Genomic DNA, 15,387 nt, shown 5'->3' with positions numbered 1-15,387 from the left:
AGATAAAGATATCCATTACCCTTATCAATATCATTATTTCCAAAACTGAATTGGAATTATGCAGGTTTAATGTTGCCAACCTTATCTGAAAAATAATAATTCTAAGGAAAGGAACCCATCAATTCCTTCCTTCTATGTATCTTCAGAACTTTACTGTTGTAAAACTGTAAACTGTGTGAAACTGCCAATATTCAGATATTTCTAGGGGACAAAAACAGCAATTTCATATGACTGCACCAATACAATGTCCAGTCTAATAAGTAATTCAGTCTCACTAGGCTCCTGAAAATCTCACTGTAGCAAAATGTTCAATGTCCCTGAGTTGCACCTTCAAATTGAAGGCTTTACTTTGCTGTTTCTGTTTTTCTGCTCATAGGAAAAAGATCTCAGAAAGGTTTACTTTGCCCTCAGAATGCCTCTTCCACAGGCACTAGGGGAAAAAAAAGTGGACAGGGCCCCAGGCTGGGCCTCAAGGACTAACTAACCTTAAGGCAGCTAAACACTTAGCATTCGCCACAAAAAACAAAAACTACTGCAATAGTAACAGAAATTAAATAAACAAAATATTAAACTCAAAATAGTTTTATGGCCCTTGACTATTGTTTGGAGGGAATGGATTTAATTTAAGCTAGATAAGTTTCTGAAAGGAATTTTTAAACATTTTCAAAGTGACTGGAGGCATATTTTTTATATCTAACTTTAAAAGGTAAAATGGCTTCCTTTCTCTTATGTTCTACCAGCAATAACATTAGGCACAAACATAAAGTAAAAATCTACATTATATTTACATTTAAAACAAACCTAGAAAAGCCATGATTCTGAACTAAATATTCTACCTAAAGAATCTCTTCCACATACTCTTTCCTGGTCACTCACTCGATGCCCTTTGTTTCTTAATTCCTGTGATTCTTTTTACCCCTCTTTGCTATACAAGGCTTTGCCTAAACTTGTATGCCCCTTACTATAATGTAACCTCTCCCAGGGATCATGTCTTATTCACCTTGTGTCTTTCTCAGCACTCAGCACTGGGCTTTGACCATAGTTGACCAGCAATAAAAAATTTAAGTCAAAACAGGTTTCTGCTTCAGGTGAAAACATGACTTTAAGCTCAAGCAACTGCTATCTATAATTATAACTCATAATTCTAGATAAGGTGGAACACACAGGACTGGGGACCACCAATAGCTCTACTAACTACAGCTGAAATTTTGAATAAATTGAGAACCACCAACGCCATAAATTTTTAGGATCAGGAACTTTGTGCCACGCTTTCCCTGACACCCAGCATTTGATAATCATTTACTGCCTTAGGCACCATGCACCTGTATGCAAAATCCTCAATCATGATGATATAGAGATCAGCTTTAAATGAACGGTAACATTATAGGCTATCATATCCTCACAGAAGTCCTTCTATTCTAGGTAAGAGAGGGATCTACAAAGGCTTATCACAGAAACTGGTCATTTCAAGCTTGGCTAATAGGGGTTCTTTACATGAGCTTTTTAGGTAAAGAGCAGGAATAGAAATTCTGGTAGTCCTTATCAGTAATGATCAGCAATGTTCCATCCACGCAGCTCCTATTGCCCCTTATAAACAGTAAGGTGGTAACAGAATTTTCCAAGATCAGGTCCAAGGTGGTAGGGGGGAACTTAGCTCAGGATGAGTACAACAGTAAAAAATGGGTTTGGTTGTAATTATTTAGGTCAGAAACAGGGTCGAGGTTGCCTCTTTTAGAGACAAGAATTAGATATACGGTACAGTAAATAAATTGGCCCCGCTCTATAGCACTACCCAATAGAACTTTCTGTGGTGAACATTTCTATTATCTGTGCTGCCCCAGTACTGCAGCCACAAACCACATTGTGACTGTTGAACACTTGAAATGTGGGTAATGTGACTGAGGAACTAAATATTAAATTTATTTAATTTTAATTAATTACATTTAAATTTAAATAGCCAAATGTGGCTGGTGGGGTTTCCATGGTGGCGCAGTGGTTTAGAATCTGCCTGCCAATGCAGGGGACACGGGTTCGAGCCCTGGTCCAGGAAGATCTCACATGCCACAAAGCAACTAAGCCCGTGCGCCACAACTACTAAGCCCACGCACCACAACTACTGAAGCCTGTGCACCTAGAGCCTGTGCCCTGCAACAAGAGAAGCCACTGCAGTGAGAAGCCCGCGCACCGCAACGAAGAGTAGCCCCACTGGCCGCAACTAGAGAAAGATTGCACGCAGCAACAAAGACCCAACGCCGCCAAAAATAATAAATTAAATAAATTTTTAAAAAATGTGGCTGGCGGACAGTGCAGCTCTAGATTCTCTAAGTCAGTGGTTCTCAACCAGAGGGGATCCTTTCACCCCCAGGGGACAACTGCCTCAACTGGAGATGTTTTTGGTTGTCACACTGTGGGGAGGGGATGCTACTGGCATCTAGTGGGTGGAGGCCAGGGATGCTGCTAAACATTCTACAGTACACAGGACAGCCTCCTACAATAGAGAATTATCCAGCCCAATGTCAGTGGTGCCAAGGCTGAGACATCTGCTCTAAGTTTACTCAAGGTTGGAATTAAAAGTGCAAAACAGGGCTTCCCTGGTGGCGCAGTGGTTGAGAGTCTGCCTACCGATGCAGGGGACACGGGTTCGTGCCCCGGTCCGGGAGGATCCCACATGCCGCGGAGCGGCTAGGCCCGTGAGCCATGGCCGCTGAGCCTGCGCGTCCGGAGCCTGTGCTCCGCAACGGGAGAGGCCACAGCAGTGAGAGGCCCGCGTACCGAAAAAAAAAAAAAAGTGCAAAACAAACTGCTATACACCTTGTCTAAACATAATACCCAGGAAGAATGAGATTTTTCCAAGCAGCAAGAAAAGATCTGGGCTGTTCTACAAGTTTAAAGTAGCAGGTTTTTACTAACAGGTGTTATGTAGGTGTGTTGAGTACCTTATTAAAATCTTCAGCATCAGCGTTATTACTTCCTGTGGCATTTTTAAACTTGGATATTAACATAAGTAAACACTGTGAGATTTGTTCCTCATGAGTTGGACGTACAGTATTGGGGGGGCTGAGGCGCCAACTCTTCTAGTTTGAATTCCTTGTCCCTATAATTAACCTATCTATAGTTTCTCTGGATGTCACTAATTTTGAATACAAAAAGAAAACATATATTGTGAAAGAAAAGCAAATCAAGGCAAGAAAATGGCTCTGTCATCGCAGGTCTGCATGTCTACATATTACTTAAAGAAAAAGCAAGGGTACAAAATTATATTTGGACCAAAGGAAATGTACCGAGTGATTCTATTAAACAATGATAGCACACTACATTATAGAGTGAGAGAGATTACTTGAAATTTTAGAGGATGGGTATCAAATAACATTGTGGTTTCTGTAGCCAGTCTAAATTATGCAAGGATTAGTTTAAATGGCATCATTCAGAACTGCTCAAATAGTTCTTAAATTTATACTAGCAATGTAGAATTTAACCCAGCAGTCTATTCCTCAAAGAAACCAGAATAATGGACACAATTCAATGTTTTACTTTGATTCAAACTGTTTTTCACAACACAAAATTTTCAACATTCATATTACAGCAATGCTTTTTCTTTTCTGCCCACTTAGCACCAAGAGAAATTGTTCATTACAAGTAAAGCCCTGTCTTGCTTCAGGGAATATAAAAATAAGACACAGTACTAGTTCTGAAAAACTTACATTCAGAATTTACACACTGGCCTAAGGCAGAGACTTCCAGCCCACACATTCTGAATTCCTGAAAGATCCCTGCAATTTTTGTGAATGTGCCAGGCTTAAGCATGCTGGAGTTTCAGTACCTCTTCAGATCTTCATTTGAAGAGTTTAAGATCTTTTATCATCAATTAACATTTAGGGAGCAACCACTGTAATCTAGTAATCAAATACCAGAAAAATAATATTTGAAGCAGGATTCCAACCCATTCTGTTTTGCAGACCTGCCTATAACGAACTATTCTTGGAGGAAAGAACACTCCAGTTCTTTAGATTTCTAACTGAAATGCCACAAAGCCCCTCCCATCTTCTTTATGAAATTGGAAAGGAAACAACACTGAAGGGACATTTTTAGCATCATTTTGTATTCAACCACAGGCGTTTGTATTCAACTACTGGTCCACACACGGTGTAGACCGGGGCTCTCAGCCTCAGCACTACTGATAATTCTCTGGTACAGGGTCTGTCTTGTGCAATGTCGGATGTTAGCAGCATCCCTGGCCTCTACCCACTAGGTACCAGCAGCCCCTTCCTAATGCCTGATTGTGACAATCAAAAGTGTATCCAAACGTTGGCCAAATATCCCCTGGGGAACAAAACAGCCTGGTGGTTGAGAATCACTGATTTAGACTGAAACTCAAAGTACCACAAGGTAGACACTGTGCTCATCAAAAGCCTGGGAAGACTTTATTCCTAGACAGAAAAACATGCAACATTCACCACAGAGGCGGTGTAAGAAAAACATATTATCTTTGTCCTTTCTTGATTCCTTCCACCCAATATATGAGAAACAACGGAGGCGTAGGCTATACCACTGTGTGCACATGAAGACATCTGGCTCAACTTGTACAATTACTCCCTTTAACTCTCCAGTGACAAGTGAACAAATCCACAGCAGCTGCTGCATTGAAAAAATGACAAAATATGTTACTTCTGCCCGTTCAAAATTAAAATAAAGCAGTCTTGAAACACTAGCATTGCTCCTGAATTCCACATATATGAAAAACCGGGTCTGGACAAGCGGACTCCCAAGCTTGTAAAGAAAGAAGGACTTTGAGGGAGGGCAGAAAGTCAGGGTCTGAAAGTAGTATCCGTGAAGAAATCCAAGCACTGGTTCTCATTTACTAGCTCTAAATCCGGGACAATTAGAATCCATTTCACATGCCAGAGCGGTCAGCCAGGTACATCACGCTGCTGTTTCCCCAAGAGGAAATCAGAGTAAAACCCTGCTACCAGCGGATTTCCGACTGACCTCAGGGTCCCCCCTCGCCACGGAAAGGGGGAGCCAGAAAGTTGTGGAGCAGCAGCATTCCCAAAGACGAAATTCACAATCTACAGAAGCCCCGCCCCTTTCTGGACCTCAGGGGTCTTTCAAACTACTGCATCAGAATCACGTGAGGACCTCGTTAAACCCACAGATCCCGGTCCCGTCCCCCAAGGTTCCGACCCGAGGGCTGAAAATCTGGATTTTTACCAAGGGCCCCAGGTGATTCCTAGGCTCGCTGAAGATGGCAAATTACTGCTTGCACATCTCCCTTCCTAACTTGGAGCCCACAGACAACCTACAGGTTTCCAATTGGCTCTGAAACAACTGGGGCTTCATTCCAGGAGCTTCTGCGGCCGCAAGTTGTTAGCTCTGTCATCCGAGAGGGTGAGCCGAGCTCTCGCAGGCCCCAAGGTCGGCCCCGCGGCCCCCGACTGGGCTCCGGGTCGTTCGCGGCCCCGGGCAGAACCCGGCCCAGCCTCTCCTGGCCCACGGGGACCCCAGAGACCCCCGGCCCCGTGACGTGACCAGGCCCCAGCCTCGAGCGACGGGCCGGACGCCCTCGCGACCAGGCCTCCTCAGGCGGGCCCGTTAGCCCCCGGCCCCCTCCCCGGTCACAATGGCAGCTCGCGACCGGGAAACAGGCGCCCCGCAGGCGGGGGCCTCGGGCCGCCGCTCCGCATCCACCCCCGGTACGGACCTTCTCCAGGGGCGCGTCCATGGCTAAGGCGGCCGGTGGAGCCCGATGGAGGCCCGGCGATCCCGGGCACTACTTCCGCCTCCCGAGCTCCGCCGCCGTTTCCACGCTGGCAGCGCTGACGTCCCGCTCGCCCGCGGCCGGCGGGGCGGAGAAGAGAAGGAACTTCCTGGCTGCGCAGCGGGGAGTGGAAAGCGGGGCTCGGGAAGGCGGGGGAGGCGGGGCCCACGGGGAGGCGGGGCCCATGGGGTGGGCGGGGCCGTGGGTGGGCGGGGCCCTCCAGGCTTCCGTACAAGGCCGTCACGCCGGCCAGCCCAAATGTTTCCAGATGAGAGGGGGAGAATGGATGGTGGAGCCGTTCCAAACTCTCTTCAGAAGCCTGTCCTGGTGTCAGAGTAGAAGTATAATAATTACAAGGGGTCACTCATGTAGCAAAATGCTGGAAATACTGGTAACGCACCTCTACTTCCGGGCCTAGTGTTCCAAGTTCTCCCCGCTATCGCCATTCCTCAGGAATGGAACAGGCCATTCACCACGGAGAGGCGGGGCGACCGAGCGCCCCCGCGCACGCGCAGCTTTGGTGGTTTCCTAGGTGCTCAGGGTTTCGCGGGTTTCAGCTATTGGACTCCTGACCAGTGACCGCTACTCTGAAAAGGCGCTGATCAGAGCTGAGGTATTTGTCTCAGACCTTACCGCAGAATTCTAGACGGAAACGACTTTGAGACAACTGGCTCAGTCACTTTCTTCGTGTCAGGCCACAATTATGACTTGTTAGGTAATAATGATAATAATAGATCAGTTGCTGCTATTCCATTTTATGGTACAACAGCCTTGTGATGTAGAGATCATTATTATCTCCATTTCACAGTGCCAATCTAGGTTGGATCCAAGCACCCTGACCCCAGCGTCTGTACATTACACATACTGCCTCTATAACCGCTTCCACCCCTCCTGTATAATCATAAGGTGTTTCCAGGGAATAAGAGAAGACATAAATTTCCTTATTCTTCCCTCTAAATGAGGAAAACTGAAATGAACTAGTCTATCACGGTTACAGTCCGTAAAACAATTCACCACTAGTACACCGATGACGTTACAACCGCAAAACCATACCTCTTCTCTCCTGTTCTGGGCGCCTCTCTTCCGAAATCTGTGTAAATGACTGGGTTGCATTTTCAGTGTAGTAATTATATTTTTTGAGCTCTCTAAAGTGTGTTAGATAAATTGCCCAGTTATGTTAATAAAATTATTTTCTACCAAAAGAAGCTTTGTGTACAGTGGGAACTATTCAGATTCTCCACAGAGCTCTGCAAACAGAAAAGGATGATAGATTTATGTCTTCCAAGATCTAAAAGTGGAATGTACCTCTTCGAGCTAAACAAGTCACCTTTTCCAACGTGTTGTTATCAAGCATTTAGAAAAGTTGTTATACCATGAACACCCATATGCCTATCCTACAATGAACATCTATCTGTATTTGCTTTACAAATATGATATTTACATAAGTATCCATCTATCTATCCATCAATACGTCTTATGTTTTGATACATTCCAAAATTGCAGACATCAATACGTTTCACCCCTTAACACCTCAGCCTGGGTATCATTAAAAACTCCTAATTTTTAAAACCACCTCCAAGTATCTGGATTATATTAAAAAGTAGATTCTACAAAACAAATACTAGAGAGATGAAACTTACATTTTCTATTTTAAAAGTAGACTTTAAAAGCCAACATGAAGAAAGTGGGAATAATTGGTTCATTCAATATTTATCCAAATGTTTATTGACTGCCATCTTGGACAGTTAGGGGCTAGAAATACAAGATCCTGCCCTTAAGAAAATGCTGTTTAGGGCAGAGGTTTTTACTTTGGACCCAGGGGGAGGTCTGTGAAACTCCTGAAACTGTGTTCTAAATTTTGCATGAGTGCATTTTTCTGGGGAGCATTGCATAGCTTTCAAGATCAAGTTGGACACACACACACACACACACACACACACACACACACACACTCCTGTCAAAAGAAATTAAAACCACTTGGCTTGTAGACAGACAGATATGTAAGCTGATAAATTATAATGCGGCATTCTATGGGCTAGAACAGAGAGATGAGAAAAATATTGTTGGAAGCCAGAAGATGAAACCACTCATTGTGGGAACAATTTGGCTTATATGTTCTGATATAGACCTTTCCTGATTAATAGGCAAAAAGCAAACCAAATAAAGGAAGTTTGTGGTTATTTTTCCTTTTGGGTCCATTCACATGATTTTTGTTGTATCCTGAATAATATTTACATACCCATATTGTAGATGTTGTTTTTAAGTCTTTAAGTTTTAGAATCAACCAAATTACACATACGGAAGATATAGTTATTATTCACTATGGTAATGTAAAAATGATAAATTACCAAAAAGTGGGCAGGAAGAGGCGAGGTGAAGAGGAACATAAGGGGAATCACTAATGTCCTCAACTTCATTCCAGGAAGTAAGTAGATACTCTCTAAAAGGGCTAAATCAAGGACTTCCCTGGTGGCGCAGTGGTTAAGAATCCACCTGCCAATGCAGGGGACATGGGTTCGAGCCCTGGTCCGGGAAAATCCCACATGCTGCAGAGCAACTAAGCCCATGCACTACAACTACTGAGCCCACATACCACAACTACTGAAGCCCGTGCACCTAGAGCCCGTGCTCCGCAACAAGAGAAGCTACCACAATGAGAAGTCCAAGCACCACAAGGAAGATTAGCCCCGACTCACCGCAACTAGAGAAAGCCTGCGCGCAGGGATGAAGACCCAACGCGGGCATAAATAAACAAAAGCATTTAAAACAGTGAATAAAAGAGCTAAATCAAGATTCAAAGTTTTAACTACAATATTTAAAGACATAAATGAAACCTCGGAAAAAATAAAATTAACAAAAATCAGGAGTTGGAGAAGATAGGAAAGCTGATGCAAATGGCAATAAATTTCTCATTTTTATAGTAAGGAGTCAATATATTTTTTCTGAATTAAGAAACAGATATAAGGATATTTTTTACAAAGTAGAAGGTAAAGGCTTTGGAGGAATGGGACTAGGAGTTTGGAGATGAAAGAAAAGAAATGGCAATATTCCATTTTATATTCTTCTGCACTATTTGAATTTTTATCATTTGCATGCATTTTCTCTTATGAATTAAAAAATTTAAATTAACTTGCCTGTAAAAACTAGATTTCAATCATTTTTTAATATTTTAAAATTTTGAGAGAGAAGTCTGCAGTCCCTAAAGGCGACTTGAGGTGGCAACCCTGAGACCATTTGTATCCTACCTTACTTCATTAGTTACACCAAGTTCACTAACAAATTTTTTTTAATCTTTCTATTGTTAAAATATAGAAAACAACTTAAAAGAAATGAATTGTCATTGACTAACACCCTATAATCACTAACACCCTATAATCACCATCCCCCCATGAAAGGAACCTTCTCAGATATTCCATAAGCCCCAAAACAATCCCAGTCCCCTCCCAAGAAAAAATAACCACTCCCCCACATTTATAGTAATCATGCACTTACGTTTTCTTTGTAGTTTTATCACCCAAAGATGCATCCCTAAACACAACAGCTTAGCTTCATCTATAAAAACAAAAACAAAAACTGAAACAAAGCCCCATCTGTATCTATATCTATATATCTTTTTAGTCTCTTTTAATCTATAGGTTTTCCTATACCTTTTTCCTCGTTTGCAACTTATTTGTTGAAGACACCAGATTATTGTTCTAGAATTTCCCTTAGTCTGGGTTTTCCTCTGTTCTCTATATTTCCTGCAGATTGGCAGTTGGACTTAGGCTTAATCAGATTCAGATTTGAAGTTTGGGGAAAAGTAGTCAAAGATGGTGTTGTTCTCTTCACCAAGAGGCACAGAGTACCTGGTTTTCTCTCTTTTTGTGTTGTTAGCAGGCACTAATATTCTTTAACTTACATTAATTCTGACCTGAATGGGAAGGACTGTGGATTTTCTTATACCATACACATTTTTATATCTGAGGGAGGTTCTTCGAGAGTGTAAGTCCGAGATATGATTTCATATCACTCTACTTTCATTTTTGGGTTTTTTTTGATGTAATTTCAAACTTGTAGGAAAGTTGTCAGAAGAGTACAAAGAAATTTTTAAAACTCTTCACTCAAATTCCCCAAATGTTAATATTTTACCATACTTGCTTCATTGTTCTCTCTCTAAATAAATATGTATATACACATATTACTTTTTTTGTGAATCATTTCATAGTCAGTTGCAGATGATGCCCTTTGATTTCTAAATAAATTAGTGTATATTTCCCCCCAAAGAAGGACATCCTCCTTCACAACCACAATACAAGTAATAAAATCAGGAAATTAACATTGATACTATTTCCTCTTTAAAAAAATTTTTATCGAAGTATAGTTGATTTACAATGTTGTGTTTAATTTCTGCTGTACAGCAAAGTGACTCAGTTATACATATATATATATTCTTTTTCATATTCTTTTCCATTACAGTTTATCACAGGATATTGAATATAGTTCCCTGTGCTATACAGTAGGATCTTGTTGTTTATCCATCCTATATATATAAAAAAATAGTTTGCATCTGCTAATCCCCAACTCCCAATCCTTCCCTCCCTCCCCCTCCCTCTCCCTTGGCAACCACAAACGTGTTCTCTATATCTATGAGTCTGTTTTTGTTTTGTAGCTAGGTTCATTTGTGTCGTATTTTAGACTCCACATATAAGTGTTATCACTTGCTGTTTGTCTTTCTCTATCTGACTGACTTTGCTTAGTATGATAATCTCTAGGTCCATCCATGTTGCTGCAAATGGCAATATTTCATTCTTTTTAATGGCAGAGTAATATTCCATTGTACCTATATACCACATCTTCTTTATCCATTCATCTGTCGATGGACACTTATGTTGCTTCCGTGTCTTGGCTATTGTGAATGGTGCTGCTATGAACATTGGGGTGCATGCATCTTTTTGAATTACACCTTTTTGAATATATTCTCTGGATATATGCCCAGGAGTGGTATTGCTGGATCATATGACAATTCTGTATTTTTAGTTTTTTGAGGAAACTCCATACTGTTCTCCATAGTGGCTGCCCCAATTTACATTCCCACCAGCAGTGTAAGAGGGTTCACTTTTCTCCATACACTCTCCAGCATTTATTTGAAGACCTTTTTTCTTTTGTAGTAGTAGCTTTTGTTTTTATTTTTATTTATGTATATTATTTATTTATTTATTTTGGCCGCATCGGGTCTTAGTTGCAGCATGCAGTCTCTTCGTTGCAGCGCTTGGGCTTCTCTCTCTCGTTGCGGCCCTCGGGCTTCTCTCTAGTTGTGGCATGCGGGTTTTCTCTCTAGTTGTGGTGTTCAGGGTCCAGCGCGTGTGGTCTCTGTAGTTGTGGTGCACGAGCTTTCTCATTGAGGTGCACGAGCTCCGTAGTTGTGGCACATGGGCATAGTTGCCCCGTGGCATGTAGGATCTTAGTTCCCCGACCAGGGATCAAACCCGCATCCCCTGCATTGGAAGGCAGATTCTTTACCACTGGACCACCAGGGAGGCCCCTATTTGAAGACTTTTTAATGATGGCCATTCTGACTGGTGTGAGGTGGTACCTCATTGTTGTTTGATACTATTTTCTAATCAATATACTCTATTCAGATCTTGACAATTATCCAAGTAAAGTCTGGGAGAGTAAAAGTCTGGAATAGTGTGTTCTGGAGTAGCTCCTCCAACTACCAACATACAGTTGTTGGATTTCCTCAGCACTCAGCCCTAAAGCCCCTTTCTTTCCTTATTCTACACACTCTCATCCTCCATTATTCAAGTAACATCTATACCTGGGCTCTTAAACTGAGAGTCACTTCATTAATGCGTTGTGAAATGAGTTTACTGGGTCATGTTTAGCAATTTTTAACAAATCAAATGGAATAGAAAACACCAGAGCACATGACATATGGAATAAGAATAATTAGGAAAAACTCCAAATGTCCGTCAACAGGTGAAGACATAAATTGTGATCTGCCCATGCAATTGAATGGAATATTACGCAGCAATGAAAGAGAACAAACCGCTGATATACAGAATACCATAGAGCAGGGATCAGCAAACTTTTTCTGTCAGGCGCCAGGTAGAAAATATTTTAGGCTTTGCAGACCATTTGGGCCCTGTTGCAACTACTCAGCTCTGTGTAGCATGAACATAGCCATAGATAATACATAAGGAAGTGAATCATGACCAAGTCTCAATAAAACTTTATTTATAGGCACTGAATTTTGAATTTAATATAATTTTCACATCATGAAATATTCTTCTGATTTTTTAAAAGTTGTTTGAAAACATAAAGCCATTCTTAGCTCTTGAGCCTTTAAATAAACAAGGAGTGGGCCAGATTTGGCCCACAGCCTGTAGTTTGCTGATCCCTGTTACAGATGAATCTCAAAAACATTATGCTGAGTGAAAGAAGCCAAATACAAATTGACACAGATACTGTATGTATACTGTGTGATTCCATTTATATGAAATTCTATACCATGCAAACTCATCTATAATGACAGAAAGCCTAGGGCCAGGGGTCAAAGGGAATTGAGTGCATAGAGGTGCTAGGGAACTTTTGCAGGTGATAGAAATGTTCTGTATTTTAATTGTGGTGGAGGTTCAGAGGTATATACATTTGTCAAAACCCACTGAACTGTACAAGTAATATGAATGTATTTGATTGCAGGTAAAACATACTTCAATAAAGTTGATAAAACATATCAGAGTGAATCAACTGTAGTAAGGGTAATCATTGTTTCTGAAACTTCTCTTCCAGTTATGTATATATAGATACGTGCAGTGACTGAATTGAACTCATCCTCTTCCACCCCAAATTCCTCAACATTCCTCGTCCCAGTAAAGGCACCATCATCCACCCAGTAGTTCAAGCCAGGAACCCTGGTATCTCTCTCTCACACACACAAACTTTCTCTTCCCTAGCCACTTTCAATCACTGTTGCCACCTATACCTCCTAAATATCTTCTAAAGCTGTCTACAAACCGATCTCTGTTGCCACACCTTGAGTACTGCCATTATATAAGTGATCTCTGTAGCCACACAGAACCCAGAGTGTAACTCAGCCTATGGGGCCTTCCCAGGATAGACCGTTACCCTATATCCTCTGCTGTAGCTCCTCTCTGAAGTACCCAGATAATAGTATCTCATGCACATCTCCAGAGTTTTTCAGATGTTAAAAACCACCACCTTGGGACTTCCCTGGCAGTCCAGTGGTTAAGACTCCATGCTCCCAATGCAGGGGGCACAGGTTCCTCCTTGGATGGGGAACTAAGATCCCGTATGCTGAGTGGCATGGCCAAAAACAAAAACCAAAAAACTCACCACCAAATGGAAGAAATTAACTACTTGTTGATCATGAGCACATAGCCCCCAGACCTACTGATGCCTCAGGATAGATATAGATACTTTTAACCCCTGTGACACCTCCCTGCTACCTCACCATCAACGGATCAGAGAACTGTGCACAAGCTGATCACATACCCTGGGATGCCCCTCCTCACTTTGCCTTTAAAAAGCTTTGCTGAAACCCTGCAAGGAAATCAGGGGCGGGGCAGGGGGGGAGGGGGGAGGGCATGAGCCACCCGTTCTCCTTGCATGGGCCTGCAATAAACCTTTCTTTGCTCCAAACTCTGATGTTGAGGTTTTTTGGCCTCACTGTGCGTCGGGCACCTGAACTTGCATTCGGTAACAAGAGTAGTCTGTTAAACAGAGAAACTGGATCCTCTGTTTATAAGCCTTCCGTTGCTCATAGAATAAAGCGTGCATCCTTCACATGGCCCACAAGTGTGGTATGACCCCTTTCTACCTCTTCGGTCTTGGTTGTCATTCTTTGGGGAATGTCTTATGTACATATAGGCACCTATAGGCCCCTATGTCTCTCTTTTAATGTACTTAGCATAACTGTAATTAATTAGTTATTTAATGTCTTCCCCCCAAAAGACTATATAAATGCCATTTCTGCAGAGATGGAGTCTGTCTTTAATGTTATTTTGTCCCCAGTGACTAGCAGGTAGGCTCTAAAAATTATTTGTGGAATGAATGGATGAATGAATGAATGATGAATCTACATACTGGCACGATGTGCAGATTTTATTCCTAAACATTTCCATTATTTTCAATCTGGTTTTAATGGGTATCACATCTTAAAAGACTCCACAGTCCAAGTGGAGATTTTACTTCCCAAGTCTAGCCAGGTCAGTGTCTAGGATGCAGTGGGGGTTCAATGAATGAATACTGAATGCAATGATTCAACAAATACTTTCTGAGAGTCCACTATATGCCAGGCAGTATTCTAGGAATTGGGGATACCATGATTAAGAGATTGTCTCTGCATTTGCAGATCTTACATTCTTTTGGAACGGGGTGATAAAAAATGGCTCTATAATATATTAATTTGTTGTAAGTATCATAAGCAAAATTAAGCAGGATAAAAGAATGGAGAGTAAATTATAAATGAATCCATGCCTCAGGACGTAAACTTGAAATCTTTGTTCTAAAACATTGAAAATATTTGTTCAGTGATAACTAGCTGGAAATAGAAGAAAATTAAGCAAAACCAACTTACTACCATCAACAATTTACTAATTTTCAAGACCTTGAGGAAGGCATTTCTGTTGATTTCTGTTACTTAAAGGACTTTTCTTTGATGTCTGAGCACCTCTGGTAATTTACACTCTACCATCATCTAACTATCCCTGGAGCAGGATTGGGCGTGATGTCTTGGAAAATCTGAAGCAGATATGTTAACATTGATACAGCAATATGAAAAAAAATTTTGCTAACATTTTAAACTATGATTTAATTTATGTTTAAGACTTTCTTCTAGGGACTTCCCTGGTGGTCCAGTGGGAAGACTCTGTGCTCCCAATGCAGGGGGCCTGGGTTTGATCCGTCTCGGGAAACTAGATCCTGCATGCATGCTGCAACTAAGAGTTCGCATGCTGCAGCTAAAAAAAGATCCTGTATGCTGCAACTAAAGATCCCACATGGGCTTCCCTGGTGGCGCAGTGGTTGAGAGTCCGCCTGCCGATGCAGGGGACACGGGTTCGTGCCCTGGCCCGGGAGGATCCCGCATGCCGTGGAGCGGCTGGGCCCGTGAGCCATGGCGGCTGAGCCTGCGCGTCCGGAGCCTGTGCTCCGCAACGGGATAGGCCACAACAGTGAGAGGCCTGCGTACCACAAAAACAAACAAACAAACAAACAAACAAAGATCCCACATGCCGCAACGAAGATCCTGCAACTAAGACCCAGCACAGCCAAAATTTTAAAAATAAATAAATAAAATACTTTCTTCTAAGTAGGATTTTAGAGTATACTTAAATTTTAGGTGACGCTGTAAAAAGGTGAAATAGTATAAAAAGGTGATTTCACCTTTCATTTGTTTCAGATTTATTTATATTTTATGAAAGAATTCAGCCTTCTCTAAAACTGTGTACCCGAAAAGAATGAGCAAAGGCATTAACAGACGATATAAGAAAAGAAAAACATGTGCAGATGCTCAATTAACATGAAAAAGCACCAACATTACTAGTGATTAAAAAAATGCAAAATTCAAGTGAGTTTTTGCCTATTAAATTAACAATTTTTTTTTTGCTTTTAATAATAACATCTACAGTTTA

At 41.7% G+C, this 15,387-nt stretch overlaps 1 protein-coding gene across 5 annotated transcripts in view; it reads right to left on the bottom strand.

Moving 5' to 3' along the window:
* Positions 1 to 5,875, bottom strand: part of PDXDC1 (pyridoxal dependent decarboxylase domain containing 1) — a 50,974-nt gene extending 45,099 nt beyond the window's left edge. For 4 of the 5 annotated variants that reach the window (XR_012326099.1, XM_019928651.3, XM_019928654.3 and 1 more), the window contains exon 1: positions 5,699 to 5,874. Coding sequence is in view for 3 of the 5 variants with exons in the window: in XM_019928651.3 (XP_019784210.2) it covers positions 5,699 to 5,719 (21 nt within the window). In the remaining 2 variants the exon portion in view is untranslated. Of the gene's footprint in view, positions 1 to 5,698 lie in introns of all 5 variants that reach the window. The other variant, XR_012326100.1, reaches the window with a different exon arrangement.
* Between the last annotated feature and the right edge of the window lie 9,512 nt (positions 5,876 to 15,387).

Source organism: Tursiops truncatus, chromosome 15 (assembly GCF_011762595.2).
Source record: "Tursiops truncatus isolate mTurTru1 chromosome 15, mTurTru1.mat.Y, whole genome shotgun sequence".
In the NCBI taxonomy this organism is placed as follows: domain Eukaryota; kingdom Metazoa; phylum Chordata; class Mammalia; order Artiodactyla; family Delphinidae; genus Tursiops; species Tursiops truncatus.
Note: the sequence above shows the minus strand (reverse complement) of the source record. Positions and strands in the feature narration are given on the sequence as shown.